This window comes from Salmo salar, chromosome ssa18 (assembly GCF_905237065.1).
Source record: "Salmo salar chromosome ssa18, Ssal_v3.1, whole genome shotgun sequence".
NCBI classification, from domain to species: domain Eukaryota; kingdom Metazoa; phylum Chordata; class Actinopteri; order Salmoniformes; family Salmonidae; genus Salmo; species Salmo salar.
Window position 1 is genome coordinate 23,614,030 of NC_059459.1, and position 24,203 is coordinate 23,638,232.

At 41.7% G+C, this 24,203-nt stretch overlaps 2 protein-coding genes across 51 annotated transcripts in view; both read right to left on the bottom strand.

Annotated features, from left to right (window-relative positions):
* LOC106577147 (coiled-coil domain-containing protein 6) lies at positions 1-16,184 on the bottom strand. The gene is made up of 9 exons (XM_014154939.2): positions 15,541-16,184; positions 14,316-14,465; positions 12,837-12,965; positions 9,916-10,019; positions 9,524-9,684; positions 7,608-7,764; positions 7,274-7,374; positions 4,453-4,574; positions 1-964 (listed from the first exon to the last, which is right to left on the bottom strand). The coding sequence occupies exons 1-9, from the start codon at positions 15,793-15,795 to the stop codon at positions 776-778; spliced, it is 1,368 nt and encodes a 455-aa protein (XP_014010414.1). The 5' UTR covers positions 15,796-16,184; the 3' UTR covers positions 1-775.
* A 4,334-nt stretch (positions 16,185-20,518) lies between these two features.
* Positions 20,519-24,203, bottom strand: part of LOC106577144 (ankyrin-3) — a 165,666-nt gene continuing 161,981 nt past the window's right edge. For 48 of the 50 annotated variants that reach the window (XM_045700915.1, XM_045700911.1, XM_045700938.1 and 45 more), the window contains 2 exons: positions 23,343-23,425; positions 20,519-22,460 (listed from right to left, as the gene is read on the bottom strand). In XM_045700915.1, coding sequence (XP_045556871.1) covers positions 23,363-23,425 — 63 coding nt within the window. In that variant the 3' untranslated portion in view covers positions 20,519-22,460; positions 23,343-23,362. Of the gene's footprint in view, positions 22,461-23,330; positions 23,426-24,203 lie in introns of all 50 variants that reach the window. The other 2 variants (XM_045700936.1, XM_045700906.1) reach the window with 1 other exon arrangement.

Sequence of the window (24,203 nt, forward strand, 5' to 3'; positions counted from 1 at the left end):
TAAATCTTCGAGAGCTTTTAATCATACATAGAAATGTAGTTCAACAGTACCATTCATTTAGAATGTTATAGCAGTATACTTAGTGTAAAGAGCATTATGTTGTTTTCTGACGAGGAATATCCACAGAGATGATAGAAGCTTCTAGAACTACATGAGAGCGAGAGAGACAGAAACGAGTACATGACTACATACATTGTAACGCCTCAGACTACATTTTAACACCTCAAATAGGCAACATTTATCTGTGGTTTATGTACCAGTGTCCATCTTCCTTGTTGTGGTTCTTTTTTTGACGAGCAGTGTGGCATTAAAATTCTTTCAGGAAAAAAACAAAACATATATTTGCGCTAGCTCTCGCTGATCATGTCTGGGATACAATACATCTGACTTAAGCAATTCTTACTGGGATGCAACTGCTCAAGTTGCTTTTAAACGGGGGGGGCACATTAATGCAGTTGAAATGTGGTATTGTAGACATGGAAGGGATCCAACACACCCTGCCCACAAACACCACTACAGACGTTGTTACCATACGTGTTGGTCGTCAGTGCCACAATAACAATTCCAATCGGCGACAGTTCTAAGCAAAAAACAAATGTACAAGACAAGGTGAACAGATATGGGCCTACAAATCCCAGAAGCGCTGTTAAAGTCAGTCAATTCCTCATAGGACATCCTGTGTTGCTTCAGGTCTTCTGCCAGCTCATAGAAACTTGCTCTGTTGGGTTTCAACTCCCAGGTTGTCGAAGTAGCGTAGCATGAAATAGCACACATGTTAAGGCTGGGAGGGGGGATGCGCTGCATGCTGCGACATAGCTGCCGGAGAGGACATGGACTGGACCATCGGCTGGGCCGGCGGGGGGAGTGGGTGCAGAGGCTGCGCCCCTGAGTGTGTATTAGGGGAGGGCGGTGGTGTCGGACGTTTGAATTTGTCAGGGCTGTTGCTTCTTCTCGGGGAGGGCCTCTGTTTTGAAGAAAAGAGGGAAGACAGGTGGAAGTGAGAAACATTCTCAGTTAAGTCAATTCTCTTTCAAAATATCCCCTTCTCAAAAGCTTGTACCAAAAAAACTTCAATTAAAAGCGCAGTCTCAAATAGCCGCCTATCCCTTTTAATAGCTGGGCAACGGCACACATATCAAATTATCAAAACCTGTTTAAAATATACGCCGGGTCTAAATGAATTGTTAACGAAGTTACCATGAATTACCATGACACGTTTACGAGGTTTAATGATTGATTTGTTACATTAATTCATTTAATAATGACTCAAACATCTGTTTTTAAATCGCCAGTAAGAAACTGCTAGAGAATTGCTAGCTAACTTGTAAGCACAAACAGTCAACTTCGGGAGAATAGACCCCCAGAAAGTGGCTGATTGCCCTCCAGTGGCTAAAGTAAGAACTGCTGAAAATGTACAGTCAAGAGAGAATAAGGGAAAGGGGGATACCTAGTCAGTTGTACAACTGAATGCCTTCAACTGAAATGTGTCTTCTGCATTTAACCCAACACCTCAATCTAATAATTATTGTGTCAAGGGAAAGTTTAGTATTTTATTCTTAAAACAAAGGCATACTAAGACACTGTCACGTTTCTTTTGTATCAACTGAAAAAAAATCGAATTTCCTTCACTGTGTTATTAAAATGCTAGAAGTGAATGCTGGAATTAAACAATTAACTATGAAAATGAGCAAAAGCTGTGTGTGTGAAGGAAATAGCAGCCAGTCTAAAAGAAGCACCTGTTGTGTTCAGAGATTTAAAGCAAATCAACTCCTGGGATATTAATTGAAGTTTTACAGTATTTGAAATCGAACACCATCAAATCCTTTTCCGTAAACAGTAACCCTCTTGTGTGAGCATTGGCGAGTCAAACAAATTCAAAGTGCTGGCAAATAGCTGGTGAACAGACTCTGGCTTTGATGAGTGTCCGGGTGGCTGGCTTGAAGTCACCACCACTTAGTGCTAATGAGCTCTAGGGTCTTCGTAATGACGGCTGCCACCCAGAAACTAACACACTTCAGAGGCACAAGCTGACATACTCATCCCTGGAGCACTCAGTGTTACCATGGAAACACACAGGAAAAAAATAAGAGCGCTTGTCCCTTTTCCTATGGGCGATCGCAAGGAAACCAAAAACTAATTTCAGTCTTCAGTTCAGAGTAATCTCTCTGAGCCTTGACTGAGCTGAAACTGGTTTCAACCCCAGGGTGTTCCTGGTACCTGATGAGAGGAGGGTGAACTCCTGTGTCTCCTCCCAGCAGCCAGTCAGACACATGGAAACAACGTTGGTTAACCTGTCTCCATAACCACAGGGAATGGCTTCACTCTACAGAGACAATGTTGACATTGAGCCGGGAGGCGTCAGCAGCAGAAAGTCACTGATGTAATCACAAGATGTTCTACTCAGTCTCCTACTCAGAACATTTGTATATTTTAGTGTCCATTTGCAATGAATAATCCATATTGCTCTAGCCTGCTCCCAGGTCTGTCTGTGCAGCAATGGAACAAATGGGGCATAGTGACCTGCATAGGGAGGTGCGAGGGAACGGAACGTCCTAAAGCCTGTGGTAATGAGAGAGATGGAACGGCAGACACACACAGGTCCTTCTGGCACTGGGAGAGGACCTGCTGAGTTTAACACAGACACCGGAAGGACACTTAAAGACAGGCAAGGGAGGTCCTACAAGATTGTTACCAATGGTATGAGAAAAGGTTATCTTTGGGCATATAGGCTATGGAACTGAAATATACTACACTGAACAAAAATATAAAAACGCAACATGTAAAGTGTTGGTCCCATGTTTCATGAGCTGAAATTAAAGATAGTAGAAATGTTCCATACTCACAAAAAGTTTCTTACATTTTGTGGACAAATGTGTTTACATCCTGATTGGTGAAAATTTCTCCTTTACCAATATAATCCATCCACCTAACAGGTGTGTCATACCAAAAAGCTGATTAAACAGCATGATCATTACACAGGTGCACCTTGTGCTGGGGACAATAAAAGGTCACTAAAATGTGCAGTTTTGTCACACAACACAATGCCTCAAGTTGAGGGAGTGTGCAATTGGCATGCTGACTACAGGAACGTCCACCAGAGCTGTTGCCAGAGAACTTAATGTTAATTTCTCTACCATAAGCCGCCTCCATACTTTTAGAGAATTTGGCAGTACGTCCAACCGGCCTCACAACCGTATGGCGTTGTGTGGGCGAGTGGTTTGCTTAAGTCAACGTTGTAAACAGAGTCCCCCATGGTGGCTGTGGGGTTATGGTATGGGCAGGTGTAAGCTGCGAACACAATTGCATTTTATCGATACCATGAGATCCTGAGGCCCATTGCGAGGCCCATTGTTTAAAGGTATCTGTGACCAACAGATCTATATCTGTATTCCATGTTATGTGAAATCCATAGATTAGGGCCTAATTTCTTCATACCGATTTCCTCATATGAACTGTAACTCAGTAAAAATCTATGCAATAGTTGCATGTTCCAATTATATTTTTGTTCAGTATAAATCAAGAGCATTCTACTACCTTATCAATGGACTTGAGAGCGTCTACATGGTCCATCATAGGTGTATTAAATAGGTTTCGCAATACAAGCACAATGGTGCTAGTTGGGCAAAATTCTATATGCCGATCGATTAGACCTCATTTGATTCATATAGTCATGTGGAATACCATACAGGCTAGTTATGTCAAATGACTGACACAGGAGCAAACAAATGACAATGTGATCCAGATTAGATAAACACAACATAAAGATTAATGGGCCACATACTCCAAGCCCTCCTCCATGTTGTTGGTAGGAGATCAACTAACGCTACATCTCAGCACGGATCAATGTACACTCCCATGATATCCAGTCGGGGCATTTTGGGTTAGTGCCATTGAGCCATTTTAGAGGACAACTGGTATTCATCCATCTACACTTCAACCCCATTTATTTTCTTGGCGGTGTCATGGTAAATCCATGAGAAATAATCTGATACTGAAGATGAATGTATCCCGAGGTACCAAATAACCAGCAGTACTGCTCACAATCCTGATCCACACCCTAGCCAAACACTAGGTCTATTCACTACAGAACTCCCTAACCGATCTGCTACACTAGATGTGTAACTTGCCGACCGTGAGACGCTCCTATTCATTTCAATGAAACCTAAGGCATAAGCAGCGCAAGCGTAAAATTACAATCTGGTTCCATTTTCAGGATGTCAACGAGCAGCTCACAACTGAGAACAATAGGATAAAGTGGCTCACCCTCTGCTTGCTCTGCCCAAAAGTAACGCGTAAAAAAAAAAATCCTGCTTTAGCGATGCCCCAGTGTAGTGCCTGTTAGGAGTTAGATTAACATCTCACAAGACACTTAAATAGCACTATTAAGTGCACTGTAAATTAAACTGATTCAGATGTCCATTGCTTGTCTTGATAGGTGCGGCGCAGACTTACCGCTACGGCGTGGGAGGCACTTCCATGGACGTGCAGGGCGGGGGCGTTGAAGTGAGCGATGGCGGCTCTGGACAGGGTGGCCGGGGGAGTGAACCCAACTGTGTGACTGCCGTACGACAGACCTGGAGGAGAGGAGAAAACGTTATTGAGTTTGCAATGTGTTTTACAGTGCATTCGGAAAGTATTCAGACCCCTTGACTTTTTCCACATTTTGTTACGTGACAGCCTTAGCTACACATGATTTCCTTCAACTCCATCTGATAACGTAAACCACGGTTGCTTAGTGATGAATACGGCACCTGTGTGTCGCAGGTAGGGCTGGGCGATATATTGCGAATACTGGTATGGATTTTTACAATACCGCCTATAACAATGTTTTGATACAGTGCTAAATTAAATGAAAAGGTATACAAAATTGGACTACTTCACTGTCAGTTGTCCTAGTTTGGTTGAGTAGACAACCATCAGAATAAAAATAAGGCCATTAAAATCACTTGTTTCCATTCTAGGGTCAAGCACTAATCATAAAACATGTTTAAAACTTGTAATATTCAGAAACATAAAATAGCATAAACATTTAAAAATATTGTGACATATTTTGGCTATATCACCCAGCCCTAGTTGCAGGATCTCTTTCTGCATAACAGGATGTGCTAGGAGGATCACTCAAAGGAACTTGATCCTGGCAAAGGATGTCACCGAAACAGACTCTCCTTCAATTGGTATTAACTTTGGAAACTGTCAAGAAATGTCTGTCATTTTCAGGGAAAACAATGTGGTTAGGGATATACAGTGCATTCGGAAAGTATTCAAACCCCTAGACTTTCGCCACATTTTGTTACGTTACAGCCTTATTCTAAAATTGATTAAATATATATTTTTTTTAACTCATCAATCTACACAAAATACCCAATAATGACAAAGCAAAAATGGATAGACATTTTTAAATAAATTATAAAAAATGTCAAACTGAAATATCACATTTACATAAGTATTCAGACCATTTACTCAGTACTTTGTTGAAGCACCTTTGGCAGCGATTACATCCTCCAGTCTTCTTGGGTATGACGCTACAAGCTTGGCACACCTATATTTGGAGAGTTTCTCCCATTCTTCTCTGCAGATCCTCTTAAGCTCTATCAGGTTGGATGGGGAGCTTCACACAGCTATTTTCAGGTCTCTCCAGAGATGTTCGATTGGGTTCAAGTCCAGGCTCTGGCTGGGCCACTCAAGGACATTCAGAGACTTGTCCCGAAGCCACTCCTGCATTGTCTTGGCTGTGTGCTTAGGGTCGTTGTCCTGTTGAAAGGCGAACCTTCACCCCAGTCTGAGGTCCTGAGTGCTCTGGAGCAGGTTTTCAACAAGGATCCATCTGTACTTTGCTCCGTTCATCCATCTCTCGATCCTGACTAGTCTCCCAGTCCCTGCCTCTGAAAAACATCCCCACAGCATGATGCTGCCACCACCATGCTTCAGCATAGGGATGGTGCCAGGTTCCTCAAGACGTAACGCTTGGCATTCAGGCCAAAGGGTTCGATCTTGGTTTCATCAGACCAGAAAATCTTGTTTCACATGTTCTGAGAGTCCTTTAGGTGCCTTTTGGCAAACTCCAAGCGGGCTGTCATGTGCCTTTTAAGGAGGAGTGGCTTCTGTCTGGCCACTCTACCAAAAAGGCCTGATTGGTAGAGTGCTGCAGAGATAGTTGTCCTTCTGGAAGTTTATCCTATCTCCACAGAGGAACTCTGGAGCTCGGTCAGAGTAACCATCGGGTTCTTGGTCACTTCTCTGGCCAAGGCCCTTTTCCCCCCGATTGCTCAGTTTGGACTGGCAGCCAGCTCTAAGAAGAGTCTTGGTGGTTCCAAACTTCTTCCATTTATGACTGATGGAGGCCACTGTGTTCTTGGGGACCTTCAATGCTGCAGAACCTTTTTAGTACCCTTTCCCAGATCTGTTCCTCGACATAATCCTGTCTCGGAGCTCTACGGACAATTCCTTCGACCTCATGGCTTGGTTTTTGCTCTGACATGCACTGTCAACTGTGGGACCTTATATAGACAGGTGTGTGCCTTCTAAATAATTTACAATCAATGAAATTTACCACAGGTGGGTTCCAATCAAGTTGTAGAAACATCTCAAGGATGATCAATGGAAACAGGATGCACCTGAACTCTATTTCGAGTCCCATAGCAAAGACCCTGAATACTTATGTAAATAAGGTGTTTTTTATTCCGAATACATTTGTAAAAAAAATTCTACAAACTCGTTTTCGCTTTGTCATTATGGGGTATTGTGTGGAGACTGATGATAATTATTTAATTTTACTTTTTTGTCCATTTTAGAATAAGGCTGTAACGTAACAAAATGTGGAAAAAGTGAAGGGGTATGAATACTTTCCGAAAGCACTGTAAATAGCATTTAATTTCAGGGGATAAGCCATGTGCTGCCTGAATCGGTTTACAATTGAACTTAATAGATTTAATATTTTGATATTCCTGTTGACCCGACGTTCAAAACAAGCAGAGACCTTGCAACCGAGACAGGACTTGTACCAAGGGGACCTTAAATTCACCCAATTATCAGTAAGGATCTATCAACCTGTAACAGAGTGTTCCAGAGACACAGCTAGATACAATGTTACTTAATGATTAACGGAATACATCTATTCATATTACAATACAATATACAACAGAGTCAAAGGTGCTCTTTTTGGATGTGGACCTTCCTCTTCCTTCACCCAGTGATATTGATATTCATAAAACAGAGGTGTAGTGGTTATGTGGTGTTGGACATGGGCCATGGACTTCCTGTAACTATACCCTACCAGGTGATATGGGTCGGCTGGAGCTGGGGGAAGGAGTGTATGGGATGGGACTGGACACTGTCCGTGCTCGCAGGCCTTGAGCTGACATCTCATTGAAGTACCTGAAGGGTGAAAAGACCATAGTTTAGACAATTAACTTCTGTCTCTAAATATCACTCCCAAATCCCTTGAGCAATGATTTGCTGTCTGAAACAGAAAGGAAGTGAGAGTGTGGGGTGGGGTTGCTTATTGGATGGTTGGTTTTGCATGGCTGACAGTGGAGCAGAGACTAAACATTGGTTGGAGATGGTGAAGTTGGACCAGAGGGTTTTGTGGGTTGTGGTTTCATGTCTACCTCTCGTCGTCCATCTCCAGACTGGACTCGCTCTCAGACAGCTGTCTACACAGGGCTTCGCGGCGCTCCATCTCTCTCTGCAGCTTCCTCTGCAGACGGATGTTCTCCTCACGCATGTGCCGCTCCTCCTCAATGTACTGGGCCCGCTTCTCTGTGTCTGGGAGGGGACGGACAAATAAAGTTTCATCAAAAACCAATGCAACACCATTACATAACAACGAGTCATAACACAACAATGTATTTTTCTGAGAGAGCAAAGATGCAACAGTATTTTCCAAAAGTGTTCGTCTATGCTCTTTATTGCTGTAGTACAGCAGCTATTGCACCTAAATATAATAGGTAAAGTCTGGTCTCTAATGACAGAGGTTTCTGGTATTTAAGTCCATGATTTCATCAACTTGTTAGTATTTTGGTCCAAGAGCTTTAGACATGATAGATTGATATGACAGCTCCCTCTGGTGGCCAAATATATAAACAGAGCAGCCTTCTGCTGAACTCGTCTCCCTACGCCAGTGTTCCCCAACAGCACACATTTGTTGCTGTTGCCTGATGATTAGTTGAATTAGGTGTGCTTGCCCAGGGCTAAAACAAAATGGTGTACTGTTGCGGATACTCAAGGACTGGAGTTGGGAAAACACTGCCCTAAGCCAGGGGTATGCAAATAGATTCAGCCACGGGCCGATATTTGTCAGAGCGAATGGTCAGGGGGCCAGAACACAATTATAATAATTTGCACATGGAAAATTTACCACAACTACGCCCAAAAATAGATTGTATTTCATACATTGATTACATTGCGACAAGATCACTCGCTGGCCAGTTTTGGCCTGTTGCTGACCCCTGTCCTAGGCCAACAGGTTGCCTCCCACAATGTAAACAATGTTCCATGCCGTTGGCCTAGGTCTAGGATTTTCGAGACTCTGGCTGAACTGGACCGGTCAACTCCTAAAACAGAGTTAGGTTTCACTGAGAAAGTTAAGGATATTTGAGAAGAAATGACAGATCTGCACAGAGATAATATTGAGGGATTGAAAAAGAGCTTGATTATGGTCTACTGGGAACTTGCCGTTGGAAATGTGAGTGCGTGTTTGGTCTGAGGGTGAAACTTTGCGTGTTCACATTTGTTTGAGTGATAATATGACCATCGTTCCCAAATTGAACATCTGTAAAGAGGAGCAGTCTACCGTGACCCACTACCACTGTTGTTCTAAGATCACATGGTACGGCAACTCCACCGCCATCACTAAGACACGGGCCGTACAGGAGCATCATGTCAACTGGAAGACTGGCCAATAGTTTCTACCCTCAGACCATCAGGCTGCTGAATAGTCACCAGTAGCCACCAGCTCCACCCGCTACTCCCCCTACGGACATGTTCCCCCCACCCAACAGACTTTTACTCTGCCCCCACCCCAACGACATTCATCACTGTTTCAGTTGTTAATAATAATAATGTTTTATTTCACTTGGTCCCCACACCCCCTCAATGGTCATGCTGCTCCCCCTACGGTCATTCCCCCCCACTCCCTCAAGTCTACTCTGCCTCCACCCCAATGGATATTTATTTATTCATCATGGTTACAGTTATATAGTGCTATTTCTATTGTTGTTTTTTTATGACCATTTTCATTATTTTATTTAACTTAGACCTGCATGTTGGAGCCTAAGATGTTTACTGTACCCTGCAATCACATCTGCAACCATGTCCATGTGACTATTAAACACTCCGAAATCTGAACAAAACACATGAGTTAAAATAATTGACTGTAAATCTACAGCAAAGCCATATGAAAGCCTCCTTGGGCACCAAATCTTTTCCGAATTGTGGCAGACTACTGTATCTAGTTTTATGGGTTCTACGTAACCAGGTCACGTCATGATAAATTCACTGTTGACCATTAGCCTTTCAAACTCACGCTGCAGCTCGGTGGTACGGAGGCTCTTCTTCAGCCTCTCCACTTCGTCCTTCAGGAAGCGGATATGCCGCATCATGTTCTCCGGAGAGTCAATCTCCATGGAAACATCCCTGGGGGAGGGAGGAGCAGACACAGGCTGGTCCAACTTCTCCTGGAGGATTCTGTCAAAGACAAGTGAGCTCCAATGAATCAACACAGGGAAAAGTCAGCCTTTTACCATTGTATAGGTTATTCCTACTGTCCTAATAAAGAGAATCAATAGAGAGCATACAACAGTGTGAAGGTTCATTTTGTTTACTTTCAACCATTCCCAGACTCCAGCACCTAGGTTTTTCTAGATCTAAACATACTACTCTTAAAGAATATATGGTTGCTACAGAACAAAAGACTACCTTTTCTCTGCCTCCAATTTGTCCATGCGCTTCCACAGTCTATTGACAAGAGCCTCTTGTTCTTGCTCTAATGTGTTTTCGAGGTCAATCTTCTCACGCCTTAGCTGGAAACAAAGGGAACACAGCAAAGAGATATTCAGCTTGAAAACATCTTACCTTCCACAAATAAATGCGCACCCACACACAAAATTCTACACTCCATCATGGTAATGCACATGCCCTTAAGTGGGAGTGCCGACATGATGTCCTCAGGAGAGACTCAGCTGCACCAAGACAATTGCTGTCTCTGACCACTGTCTTGCCTACCACTTACTAAAACTGCATACTAATGGTACTACATACTATTTAGAACGTACTGTTAAGTAAAATCGAATGCAGTAACCAAAAAATATGAACATACTAAGCTCATCCATACTAAGAACGCGTCATCTAATGTGCAATTACGTTGATTCCCACCATTTGTTCATTTTGGTACGGCGCGTCACCATATATGATTAACAACTGTTGTTAAATACGGCGGGAAAAAAATAATCTACTATACTGAACAAAAATATAAAACGCAACACGTAAAGTGTTGGTCCCATGTTTCATGAGCTGAGATAATATGTTCCATGGGCACAAACATTTGATTTCTCTCAAATGTGGTTTACAACTCTGTTAGTGAGCATTTCTCCTTTGCCAGGATAATCCACTCACCTGACAGGTTTGCCATATCAAGAAGCAGATTAAACAGCATGATCATTACACAGGTACACCTTGTACTGGGGACAATAAAAGGCCACAGATGTCTCAAGATGAAGGAGCGTGCAACTTGCATGCTGGCTGCAGGAATGTCCACCAGAGCCGTTGCCAGAATTTAATGTTCATTTCTCTACCATAAGCCACCTCCAACTTCATTTTAAAGAATTTAGCAGTATGTCCAACCGGCCTCACAACCGCAGACCGTGCAAGTATAACCACGCCAGCCCAGGACCGCCACATCCGGCTTCTTCACCTGTAGAAACATCTGAGACCAGCCACCCGGACAGCTGATGAAACTGAGGAGTATTTCTGTCTGTAATAAAGCCATTTTGTGGGGAAAAACGTATTCTGATTGCCCGGCCTGGCTCCCCAGTGGGTGGGCCCAGCTCCCAAGGCCTACCCATGGCTGTGCCCCTGCCCAGTGACGTGAAATCAATAGATTATGGCCAAATACGTTTATTTCAACTGACTGATTTCTTTATCTGAACTGTAACTTAGTAACATTTTTGAAATTGTTGCACGTTGGGTTTATATTTTTGTTTAGTATAGTTTTAACATTATTGGCGCTATTTACATTTCTTTGAAGTTCTCTCAATGATCTGACCCTTTTTTTTTCACCTAAAATGTCAAACCCAAACCTGTAACTCAGGACCTGAAGCAAGGATATGCATATTATTGATAACATTTGAAAGGAAACACTGAAGTTTGTGGAAATGTGAAATTAATGTAGGAGAATATAACACATTAGATCTGGTAAAAGATAATACAAAAAATATTAAAAAACATGCTCTCTTTTTTTTGTTCCATCATCTTTGAAATGCAAGAGAAAGGCCATTATATGACTTAGGACTCCAGGCGTAATTTAGATTTTGACCGACAGATGGCAGCAGTGTACGTGCAAACCATTGCGTTACTGTTCAAAATGTTGTATCAAGTCTGCCCAAATGGATACATTTTCAAGTACATAACTATATAGAACATATAGCGAGAAGACAGCAGGGGTTAGAGACACAGCAGGGGTTCAAGCTGTAGAACCCAGTTCTTACATTTGAATATAAAAATGTATTTTATCAAACAAAACTATGGTACATTTTTATCTCTGGGACACTCAGGATGACAAATAAAAGCGTGATTATTGAATGTAAGTATATTATTAACCTTTAGAGGTGAATGTATCAAACCAGCTGCCGTGATAAAAGTTTTGTTCTGCACTCAAACAATATCATGGTATATTTTCATTCTAATAGCTACTGTAAATCGGACAGTGCAGTTAGATTAACAAGAATTTAAGCTTTCTGCCCAAGACATGTCTCTGTCCTGGGAAATGATCTTGTTACTTACACCATGCTAATCACATTAGCGCACGTTAGCGCAACTGTCCCGCGGGGGGGGGCGATCCTGTAGAGGCTAACCACTTCGCTAGATAGCTAGCTACCTACTAAATTAGCAAACCAAACGCACAACTGCAGAGCATTTAGCACATTTTAGACAGTTAACTTAATAGTGATAAGGCGTCTAGCTGGCAAACATTTAGTTGCGAATTCCATACTGTAACTAGATCACATGTGAGTGACTGGGTCTCTCGTAGTTTTGTGCTTGTAAACAAACATGGGACTACCGGTAAGCTTCATAATTAAATGATGTGATGGGTGAAATGAAGAACATGATCTTCTTTATCTCCTAATGTATTGCACAAGTTAATTACAGGTATTTACTTAAAAAGTAGCAACAAATACTCACATTTAGCTTCTTCCAAAATCAAGCTTTGCTTGGTAACAGCAGAGAAAACCCTTCTGGATCAAGAGCCTTGCTGTTTAATATTTGTGCATGCAGAAAACTGTGTAGCAATTTTTAGTTACTTGTATAACTTTCTGAGCTGGGATGTCTGTCCTGCATTAGTTTAGGTCAGAGACTATAAAATGTTTGCAACGAGATCGTTAACATTTAGTTCGTATTCTGTATAGGATTTTACATGTACTTGTTACCATTGCTAACCTTTGGATTACAGGGGCTCGGTGGGGTTTGAAAATAGCACCCCTTGTGTTCAGTGCCAGATTGTCATACCTTCATACTGACCTTGTGCCAATCTGGATACCACCCAAGCCTACTATTTAGAATGCAAGTATGGGTATTCAGACACTGTCAATGTCATTTCACATAGTGTCATTATGTCACTGTACCTGCTCCAAGGTGAGCTGCTTTGATATAGTGTCATTCTCCATTTTTTTTATCTTCTTCATCAGTTTGTTGACCTGGAACTCCTGCTCCTGCTCCAAGTGCTGTTCCAACTCAGCTTTCTCATGTTGTAACTGTGGGAGCAGAAATCAATGTGACTTAGAAACTAATAAAAAGATTTGCATTAAAGCACTGTGGCTAGATGTTGATAGATCGTTTTTATAGAGGTGGTAATAGGTTGGTGCTGCTTGTCTCAAAAATGATTGTGATCTGGAGAAGAATGTGTTGTGAAATGGCGGCGGTGCAGCTAGATATTGCCAAAAGCAACCACATTTGGCCATCTACCAATAAAAAGGGTGTGGCTCATAGCTTGTTAAAAATGAGACGATTGTGACTAATACCTAGCACTGACTAATCATCAGATCAAAAATAAAACATAGGACAATTAAGAAAAAGGGGGTTCAGCTATTTTAGTTGCATGCTAGAGTTCATTTTGACAGTCTAAGCTCACGTTCCTCTGTTCTCGGGGCACAGACGGTTATAGAAACACCACAACAGACTGGAGTTGTGCAGCCAACATTCTCAGAGATGATCAACAGCTTCAGGCCACATCAAGTGTTAACATTCTCTTAAATTAGCCTAAAAACCCTCTGGTATTTAACTGCTATGCATACCATCTTACTGACAAGAGCTAAGAGTTTTGTTTGAAGATAAACATAATTTATGAAGCCTCACAACAGTTTAGAAATGGGCAGCGCCACAGAGACCCGTGTCTGAAGGTGGATACAGGACATCTAGGGTATAGGTGGCCCACTCCTTATAGTAGTAGCCTATAGCACTGAAAATACTAATACTATTAACCATTTACTGTTGAAGCCTTGGATATTGTGGAACAGGGTTTCCAGTACAAATTCACATTAGCGTTGTTCTAGCCTGGTGCCCTAGAATACATTTTACAAGAAAAAGTATGTCAGGCATGTCTCCATGTTTACAGAAGTGGCTCCTTACCACAGACATGACTACCACAACTACAATTTTACGCTAAGGAGTGTCTGTTGACACTAAAGAATAGGAGCAGAAGTAGGTCTGTTTCATGTTAGGGAACAGGACCAATAACAATAGCCTCCAGACTGTTTGACCTTTAACAAGGGTCTGGTAAAACACATGAGTGGTCCAGTGAGATTCATTCTTCTCACATCAAACCATTAGTCAGTTCTACAAAAGGTCAACAGCGCATACTTGCCACAGGGCCACATGTGGGTCAGTTGCAAGAGAGACCAAATAGCCTAACCAAGGAATAGGAGGAGTCAGTCAAGAGTAATTTAGGGTCGCAATGAAGTCGGTTAATAAAATACTTAAGGCAAGAACCATTACTGCTGTTATGCGCTCCACCCCAAACACAATTCCTTACATTTTCACTCTGCGACAAATACTTGGCATAAGTCTAGTGCTCCAGAGCCAGTTCTCTTTCGGCTGTCACTTACTTGCATGAGTTTTCTTGACAGTTCATTTGTGAGAAATTCCTCCTCTTTCTCATAGTTAACAGCGAGGGTCTCCTTCTCCTTCTGCAGAGCCTGGATCTTCTTGAACAGGGTGTTGCTGATGAACTCCTCCTCCTGCTCAGCCCTGGCTTGCTGCAGTCACAGAGGAAGGTAACATTTACAGAAAAGATGAGTGCAGCATTCACAGCAAGATGGCTCACAGAATAAAACATGTCTTTATTGTGTTAAGAGATGCTTCAAAAATGTTGGAATGGGTAACAATGGCATCATATGAAGTGATTTGTCATTGCCAATCTAATGTCAACCTCTACCACACTGCTCGGCAGAGCTCACAGCTGTCTCTGTGCTAAAATATGGTATTCCTATTGTTAAAGACTTTTAATTGACTGCAGTAGCATCTGTGCAAAAACAAGGAATAACACGGTGCAGGTTTGCTGCATTGAAGGTCTGTGTCAGCTGGAGAGGAAGCAGTTAGTCCGCCCCCCATCAATGACTCAAGCAGTAGCCCATTACAGTAACTGAAGGAGTGAGGAACGAGCAATTGTTTTATTTTTTTTACTGTCAATAGTCATAGCGACGAAATAAGAGACAGAAAAGGGGGTGGTGGCAGGCGCAAAACAGGGGAACAAGGAGAAAGAAAATCAAAACCATGCCAGTCATACCGATGCATTGGACAGGCAGAGTATGTGTTGTTGAACTAGACTACGTAGCTACTGTATGTAATGATTTATTATAAATTCAACTGTTGTGTCAAGGGTTAGCTGTAAAGTTAAGCACAAAAACAACGGAAACACCAAGCCTCAGCAGAGGATTCAGTGAATAAAAAATAAATAAATTGTTAACTAACGTTTGATACAAACGTCAACTTCTTGGTCACCACTGACTGTTCAAATGGATCGACTGGTGTTAGCAAATGAACCTGGCATTGGCTAACTAGCTAGCAACACCAAAACATAACGGGCTAGCTAACATTTAGGCTAGCTAGTTAACCATCTAGCTACGCTAGCACTCTAAGCTAACTAATGCTAGCTTCTTAACATGGATAGCTACGTCCGTTGCCTTTATTTCGCTACTAGTTAGTTAGTTAACATTAGTTTGTTAACCTAGTTGCAATTTCGGACGTTCAGCGTACGTGTCTAGATGCATTTTTTTTCATGTCAGCTAGCTAGCTAGGCTAATCAACAACAAAAAAAAACAAGTTACTCACAATGGTGACGCTAGCTTTACGCAGGTCCCTATTCTCCTCCTGTAGCGCCTTGCACTTTAGTTTGAACGTCTCTAGCTCAATTTTAAGAACTTTGTTCTCTTGTTGTAGTGAGGCTAGTCTGTTCGTTAACTCCTCTAATCGAAACTGTGAAATGACTACTCCCGGCTTGCTCGAATTTGAGGCTGAGGATGACATCGGGGTAACCGAGCTACTCCCTGCTCCGTCGGTGTCGCTCTCGCTTGCACTGTCCGCCATGGCTGTGTGCGACAGTGTGGAGAAGACGGGAGCTGCAATGTTTGTAGTACATCAGCCTACGAACATTCGGTGTGGTGTGACCAAAGACAGAACATGGAGCAAGATGTTTCACCGGATGTATAAATCTGAAGTATCCGTATGGAATTGCCACTCCCCACAAAATATGGCGAGGAGATGAAGCCCAGTAGCCGGCAGTGAGAGAGAATGGAGCGAGATGGAACTGGACCGAGTGTCTGCTGATTTTCTCATCGAACAAAAGCCCGATTTCAATACAGTTTCTGTTCGCAAAACTAAAATATGTTACGAACAGAGCACACTACGTTTTGTAGACTTGATCCCTTGACATTTTTTTTTAATTGCAAGAAGTACAAAGGCGAATTTAGTTACTGCACACGCGCACTTCACAGAGAAGTCGTTCTCTAACGGAAACATGCAAATACATGCTAGAACGCACCAATAGGATTTCGCTAGCCAAGCTCGTGCTTGGCTCTGCCCACATACTTGGTTGTTCTGCTCGCTATGCGTAATTTGCTCCCATTGAAAACGACACAGATGAACTATCTGGTTAGTTATATCTTTGGTGTGACCTTGCTCTGGGTTTCAACCACACGCGTGTTAAAATAGCGTCACCTTGTGGAGATAGCTCTGTGGAAAAACAAAGCGCGCTTGTTTGAAATGGAAAAGCGTTATGGTAGATATTGATAAAGAAGAACATCAAGACAAATCAGCTGCTTTACAGGTGGGATGCAAGCGCTACATCCCGAGGGGTTCGTGTTGATTGTACGGAGATTGTGACAGCTGGTTAAATGGCGTCCCTTGACAAGGCAAGAAGAAGATGTATGTCAGGAGAAGTGCAGTATTATCATGAGAAGAGTTATACTTCGAATAGGGAGGAGGAATGGAGGGGAGAAGAGAGGCAGAGAGGGTATGAGAGAGGTGTAGAGGGTGAGCTTGAATCGGTTAAAATAGCTGAAAATAAGGAGATGGTTTAAAGAAGTATGGTAGAAAGTGTAAGCAGAGTCAGTTGAAGACAGGAGGATAAATGAAAGTGAATGAGGGAAAAGTATCGGCGGTGTAGGTGTGGTGAAGTTCTTGGAGCCCGAGGCTTGCACCGAGGGTCGGGATAAAGATGAGTCTGTGACCGTAGGAGGGACGTTTTTGGAAAAGGTGGACCCTTGCCTTTTGGCTGATCCATTTGAGGTTTCAGGGTGGGTGAAAACAGAGGTGGGTGCTGTGGAATCGGTGAGGGAACCCAGAAGTGATCTTGTGATAATTGTATGTGTTTCTGCTGGACAGAGGGAGCAGGCGCTCGGTGTTAAACTAATGGGAGTAAGAGATGTGAATTGTTTTGCTCTCAAGAAAAGGGCGCCATTGAAAGGAGTGATTTACAAGGGTAGCGGTAAATGTGAAAGTTGACCAACTGAAGGGGAAGATTCCCGGTGTTTGTGATGCTCGTCGTTTGGTGTGACGCGGACAGGGTGGAGTGAGTGGTGAAACAGAAGAGTCATTGTCTGTTCTTTTGAGTTTTGATGCTGAGTCTTTCCCCGACAAAGTGATGTTAGGATAAGCAGTTGAAGTCGGAAGTTTACATCTTAGCCAAATACATTTAAACTCAGTTTTTCGCAATTCCTGACATTTAATCCTAGTAAAAATTCCCTGTCTTAGGTCAGTTAGGATCACCACTTTATTTTAAGAATGTGAAATGTCAGAATAATAGTAGAGAGAATGATTTATTTCAGATTTTATTTCTTTCATCACATTCCCAGTGGGTCAGAAGTTTACATACACTCAATTAGTATTTGGTAACATTGCCTTTAAATTGTTTAACTTGGGTCAAACGTTTCAGGTAGCCTTCCACAATAAGCTCCTGACAGAGCTGGTGTAACTGAGTCAGGTGGGTAGGACTCCAGCTTGCACACGCTTTTTCAGTTCTGCCCACACATTTTCTATAGGATTGAGGTCAGGGCTTTGTGATGGCCACTCCAATACCTTGACGTTGTTGTCCTTAAGCCATTTTGCCACAACTTTGGAAGTATGCTTGGGGTCATTGTTCATTTGGAAGGCCCATTTGCGACCAAGCTTTAACTTCCTGAGTGATGTCTTGAGATGTTGCTTCAATATATCCACATAATTTTCCTCCTCATGATGCCATCTATTTTGTGAAGTGCACCAGTCCCTCCTGCAGCAAAGCACCCCCACAACATGATGCCACCCCCGTGCTTCATGGTTGGGATGGTATTCGTTGGCTTGCAAGCCTCCCCCCTTTTCCTCCAAACATAAGGATGGTCATTATGGCCAAACAGTTCTATTTTTGTTTCATCAGACCAGAGGACATTTCTCCAAAAAGTACGATCTTTGTCCCCATGTGCTTTTTTATGGCGGTTTTGGAGCAGTGGCTTCTTCCTTGCTGAGCGGCCTTTCCGGTTATGTCGATATAGGACTCGTTTTACTGTGGATATAGATACTTTTGTACCTGTTTCCTCCAGCATCTTCACAAGGTCCTTTGCTGTTGTTCTGGGATTGATTTGCACTTTTTGCACCAAAGTACGTTCATCTCTAGGAGACAGAACACATCTCCTTCCTGAGCGGTATGACGGCTGCGTGGTCCCATAGTGTTTGTACAGATGAACATGGTACCTTTAGACATTTGGAAATTGCTCCCAATGATAAACCAGACTTGTGGAGGTCTACAATGATTTTTCTGAGGTCTTGGCTGATTTATTTTGATTTTCCAATAATGTCAAGCAAAGAGGCACTGAGTTTGAAGGTAGACAATGAAATACATCCACAGGTACACCTCCAATTGACTCAAGTGATGTCAATTAGCCTATCAGAAGCTTCTTAAGCCATGACATAATTTTCTGGAATTTTCCAAGCTGTTTAAAGGCACAGTCAACTTAGTGTATGTAAACTTCTGATCCACTGGAATTGTGATACAGTGAATTATAAGTGAAATAATCTGTCAGTAAACAATTGTTGGAAAAATCACTTGTGTCATGCACAAAGTAGATGTCCTAACTGACTTGCCAAAACTATCGTTTGTTAATTAACAAGAAATGTGTGGAGTGGTTGAAAAATGAGTTTTAATGACTCCAACCTAAGTGTATGTAAACTTCCGACTTCACCTGTATAAGTTATCCTGTACAAGCTTTTGTGCCGACTACATTACGTTGTTACAGGTGTCAAGCTTATGGGCATGTGGCTACAGTGTGTAGGAGGGAGGTTCCTAGGTGTGAGAAGTGTGCAGAAGGGCATGAGACAAAGGAATGTGTAGCATTGGGGAAAGTAGTGGTATGTGTTAATTGTAGGGGTGCCCATGGGGCTGGGGATCAGAAATGTCCCGTGCGAGAGAGGCAGGTTGAGGTTTCCAGGGTTAGAGTAGAGCAGAAGTTGTCATATGCTGAGGCAGTGAAGAAAGTAGAGGAAGATGGGTCAATGGGGAGGGATCCTGAGAGGAGTGGTGTGAGTTTCCAGTACATAGGGATAAACCAACAAGTATTATGTTTCAGTAATATTGGATTTTTGGCATTTGTAGTAATTGTTATCAACTGTACTGCAGGGATGGAACATAAGTCACAGAAAATAGAGGTTGTGGTGCAGCTGCAGAGAGGTATTTGGGTGTGCGAGACTTAACATCAGAAGAGTTACAGGGTGTAGTAAGTGGTGGTGTCTCATCCTTTCAGGCTGTTGGCCTGAAGTAGGACTAAATAGATTTATATAGTGGAGTACTGTATTTACAATTAATGTAGTGTTAGATGGTAGAGTATTTGTTGTATTAAAAAAAATGTGTTGATATAAAAAAATAAGCAAAGTATAAGGGAGTTATACTCCATTCTAGTAGGTGGCGGTAATGCAACATTTATTGTATGCCAACCGCCATTAAACCTCATTGAAGAAGAAGAGCTAGCTCTGTCCTATTTTGTGCCAATGCTCATTGATGCCATAGCATACAGAAAAGTATATAAAGAAAAGTAAAAGTGTAGTATATTGCAATTAAGTGGACAATATTACTGGGGGAAACCAAAACCACTGATGTTTAGCTTTATCCAACAGTAGTCCAACAAAAAGGCACAATGCATGAACAGTATGTTTCTGCAGTGTGGGTTTGATTGAATATGACCCCTTATATCATCTTACCAGTCATGTCTGCGACAACATTTTAAATAAACTCCTAGTCCCGATTCTCCCAACTTTCTTGCATGGATTTAACAATAGTGGAAACTATAGTGGTCCCTATATAATAGACACTTCTTGATGGCTTCTTGGGTTTTGTAGATCTGAAAAGACTATAGCCTGAGAACCCACCCCACCTAGCCAAGGCTATGATAGTTTATGAGAAAGACGTGTTCATCTCTGGCTTAGCTACTGATTTTTGCAATTTATTCTGCATTTAGACTTCTTTAAAAGGATAATGAATGTGCTAATAACAGGTTTTCACTGTGGTGTTGTATTAACGGGGCTTAGAAAGACACTTTATAGAAGATTTCATTTCTTGAAAATGTTATTTTGTTATTGTTGATATACTACCTCTTCTTGTGTCCGGCTAATTGTTCAATCATACATTACATCATAGATAAACGTGTATGTCACCAATAAAATTTGACTTGATCTGCCAACCTCTTATCCCTTAGCCTGAACATTTCACAATCCATTGGAATTTCTTCCAAACATAAGAGATTCAACATCACATAAACAAACACAAAGATAAAACAGAAACAACTGATTGCAAAATCAATGCATTTTTATTTTGTTATTTTGTTTTTAAATTGAAACATTGTGGTGGCATCATTACTGCTATAGCCTCTAAAAGAAGACTTTGAATAACCAAAGTGCTAGAATAGTTACATTTCAATGGCTTCACTCTGTTAGTAAGAATTGTACATCGAAAAATTAGCTCAGGTGAAAACACATATCAAACAAAATTGATCAAATTAGCCTCTACCCCCTGATTGACATGTAGGATGGGAGATATGATACAATACCCTAAATGACTTCACTTGTCAAAAAAAAGTCCTTTACATGGTTGTCATGTCCACAGCATAAACATCATCACACTAAGTCTGAGCCATCACACCAGAATAACACCACACTTGAACTACATGGGCCTCTAGTCAAACCAATACAAAGAGGAGATCTAATGCAAAGTAATCGCCAATGAGCTATCAAACGAATGCCAGTTAGACACTGCATACAGATTCTCAAGCCAAGAAAGATCACACAATTCATTTGATGCTTAAATAATCGTTTGACCATCCAGTGTTTTTGTCATACATATTCTATTAAGAGCTACAATCAAATAATGTCTTATGTCTTTATGTGAGTAGATTAAATTTAAGGGAGTACTTCACCAAAGCCCAAAAGGAAATTACACCTTTTCTTTAAAACCACAGCAGTCTCCATAAAACCAAATGACACACTGCTAAAATGATTACAAACAGTCTTACAGCGTACAGAGACCTCTACACCTTATAGCCAATACACAGAATACAGTTATAGTTTTACGGCGAGCCAGTCTACTAGCATATACATTCAGATAACTTCTTTCTCATAGCATTTATGCTAATGCCAGCAGAAGCTGCCGTTCAGTTTTACATAGACAAATGGTAGACTACATTAAACCCTCAAGAAGCTATAGAACAAATTTTCTTCATACTGTTCCTAGTCCCCAACACAATAAATGCTTTTATGGTATTTTTTTCATTTCAAATATAAAACTGGTGACAAATGTAAGGACTATATGTGTACACAGATAAAGGGTTTTAATTCTCATTTTAATACAGTGTTGGCAAACTTGTAAAAATTGTACTTAAAATAATGTGAACGGCATGCATGAAAATATGAGTACTCTGCTTTTGCAGAATTAGATACATCCCCTTTTTAGGAATCACTTAAATTCACAGAAGATTTTCTGGAAATGTCCTCTGTTAAAATCTAACCAGCTTTTTTCATATACAAACATTATACCTGCTATAATAATTAATTATACAAGAACGTGTGAAGTTACACTCAAATCTTCCTTAAAAGTGGAACCATTTTGATAATAATGTTGAAAGCACTTGTAAAGTTCTCTCCTGTGCATTATCATCCTGTAACTCATTTTTTTATTGTACACATTGTAATTTATATACAGGAAAAAGCCGTGTATTATTTTCAGTTTTAAAAAGGAAAACAAACCCCACAGCAATTTACAACCTGACATTTATGGGTCCAAGAAAAAACTATAAGGCGAGTGTTGGAGGTGGATCAGAAGTGTTCCTCTAGTTTTTGTGTAATTTTGTTGATTTTCTTTCTCCTACTACTAGAATTGAGCTTTTGCGCCATCTTTGGTCACAGGTGTATGTTCAGTTGCACCTGTAGTTTTTCTGTGATGGAGTCCTTTTTGTTGTCACCACAATGCTCCTCAAAAGCTCTCACGACACCAATGGCACGCTACGAGTCACAAACAGGAAGCAGAATTCTCCTGGTCCATAGACCACAGGAAGTGAGAGCCATACAATTAGAATTCAGATTCCATGGTGAGAGCCTTCGAGGTCCCTCAATTGACAGGGAGTGAGTTTTTCATGCTCATATTGAAATCAGACGGATCAAGTCCTGGCTGAAATTTGTTGAGTTTTTCAGTTTGTAACTTTCTGCCCTGGAAACAGATGAGAAGAATTCCTGCACACCTGAAAATTAAGAAAATATTACAATATATCAGATATTGGCAGCATTTTGGGCAGCTGTTTGAAAGAAGGGAGCCATTATAGAGGACAGCCCATGCATTCACTAATGCTTACGAGTCCCTTAGTTTTTACTCATTCAGTTTACTGACTTTTACAAGTTCCAATTTGCAAGCCACCCACAAATCTAGGGAGCAATCACTCGACGACGCTAGAGAGCATTAAGAGGTCTGTGGGCTACAGTTAGCATGGTCACCCTGGTTGTCACGGAAACCACCAGTTGAGCCACAGTTCATTAGAGTGTCACTACTCTTTTTACTCAGGTTACCTTAAACTGAATAATTCACTGATGCATATAGTTACCAACACCTTACAGGGATTAACAGTAACCAATCAGACAGCCACCTCTCTTTGTAATGTAATTCCCACACAATGGGCTGTCTATGAGCTGGCCTGTGGGGGGGGGGGATTTAATGGACAAAGAGAGAGTTAGAGAGAGTGTCTGTGTGACAATAGGTGTGTTTTGAACATCATCCACGTTCCCTTTGTGACTAGTCACCCACACACACAGCTGACAGGACAAAACGCAGCCAGAATCAAAACAGACAAGAGTCAGACTTTCAGTTGGAAACATGAAGGTCTGCTGGTGTGTGTGTACTGTTTGGAGGAGAATGAAGTACATTAATCAGAGCAGCAATGTAGAGTGGAGAACAGTGCAGAAGAAAACAGAACAAGTATAGTGAAATGGAGCAGAGCTGCACCAGGTTTAGACATGTACATGGAATGGATCAGAAAATATTGAGCACTACCACTGAACAGTGTGGGGTATAAAAATGATGATTATATTAGAGAAGTGGGGGGAGTAAAGCACTTTACTTGGTAAAGTACCTGGTGGAGCACAGCTACCCCTACGATTGAAGCTTCTTTTCTCCCGACCTCTCCTCCTTCCTGCTTTTAGCTCCATCTCCTTGCTGAAACACACATATACATACGAGTGAGGCAAAGCCAATTTCAGAACCCCATCCTGACAAGCAGCGACCCAACACAGCAACCTGAAACAGCAACCCGAGTGCAGCTAGACCAGAGGTGAGATGTTGTAACAATAGCAACCTGAAACCATCAACCTGAAAGCAGTAAACCCCACCACAGAAGCAAATGTTAGCATTACACACAGCAGGATACCATGAAGTGAAAGCACACAACATACTAGAGGCATGTGTCCTAGAAGCAAATTCCTGGAAATAAAAGAATAGCCCAGAGGAGTTATATCACCAGAAACAAGAACAAATAAAGTGTCAGGGCAGTGTGCACCTGGTTCATGTCAGAACAATCAGTTCTCCAATTGAATGTGGGCCACAAACAATAGCGCAAGTTAACATCATGAATCTTGTTCTGGAGTCAGCTCTACAGAGTGGTCACTAGCTGGCACAGCCACAAAGTCATAAAATCGGATTATAAACCCAACTCTAACCCTAACCTTAACCACACTACTAACCTTAATGCCTAACCCTAACCCCACTGCTAACCCTAATGTGTAACCCTAACCACACTGCTAACCCTAATGCCTAACCCTAACCACACTGCTAACCCTAATGCCTTACCCTAACCAAACTGCTAACCCTAATGCCTAACCCTAACCACACTGCTAACCCTAATGCCTAACCCTAACCACACTGCTAACCCTAATGCCTAACCCTAACCTTAAATTAAGACCAAAAAACTAATTTTATCCCCATACATTTTTACAAT

What these genes read in the sequence shown, in the direction of transcription:
- LOC106577147 (XM_014154939.2), bottom strand. Translation starts at nt 15,795, where the DNA reads ATGGCGGACAGTGCAAGCGAGAGCGACACCGACGGAGCAGGGAGTAGC. An exon ending in CCGTACCACCGAGCTGCAGC is followed by an intron (nt 7,765 to 9,523) that starts GTGAGTTTGAAA and finishes GTCCCCTCCCAG; the next exon opens with ACACAGAGAAGCGGGCCCAG. An exon ending in GTGCCTCCCACGCCGTAGCG is followed by an intron (nt 965 to 4,452) that starts GTAAGTCTGCGC and finishes TCTTCAAAACAG; the next exon opens with AGGCCCTCCCCGAGAAGAAG.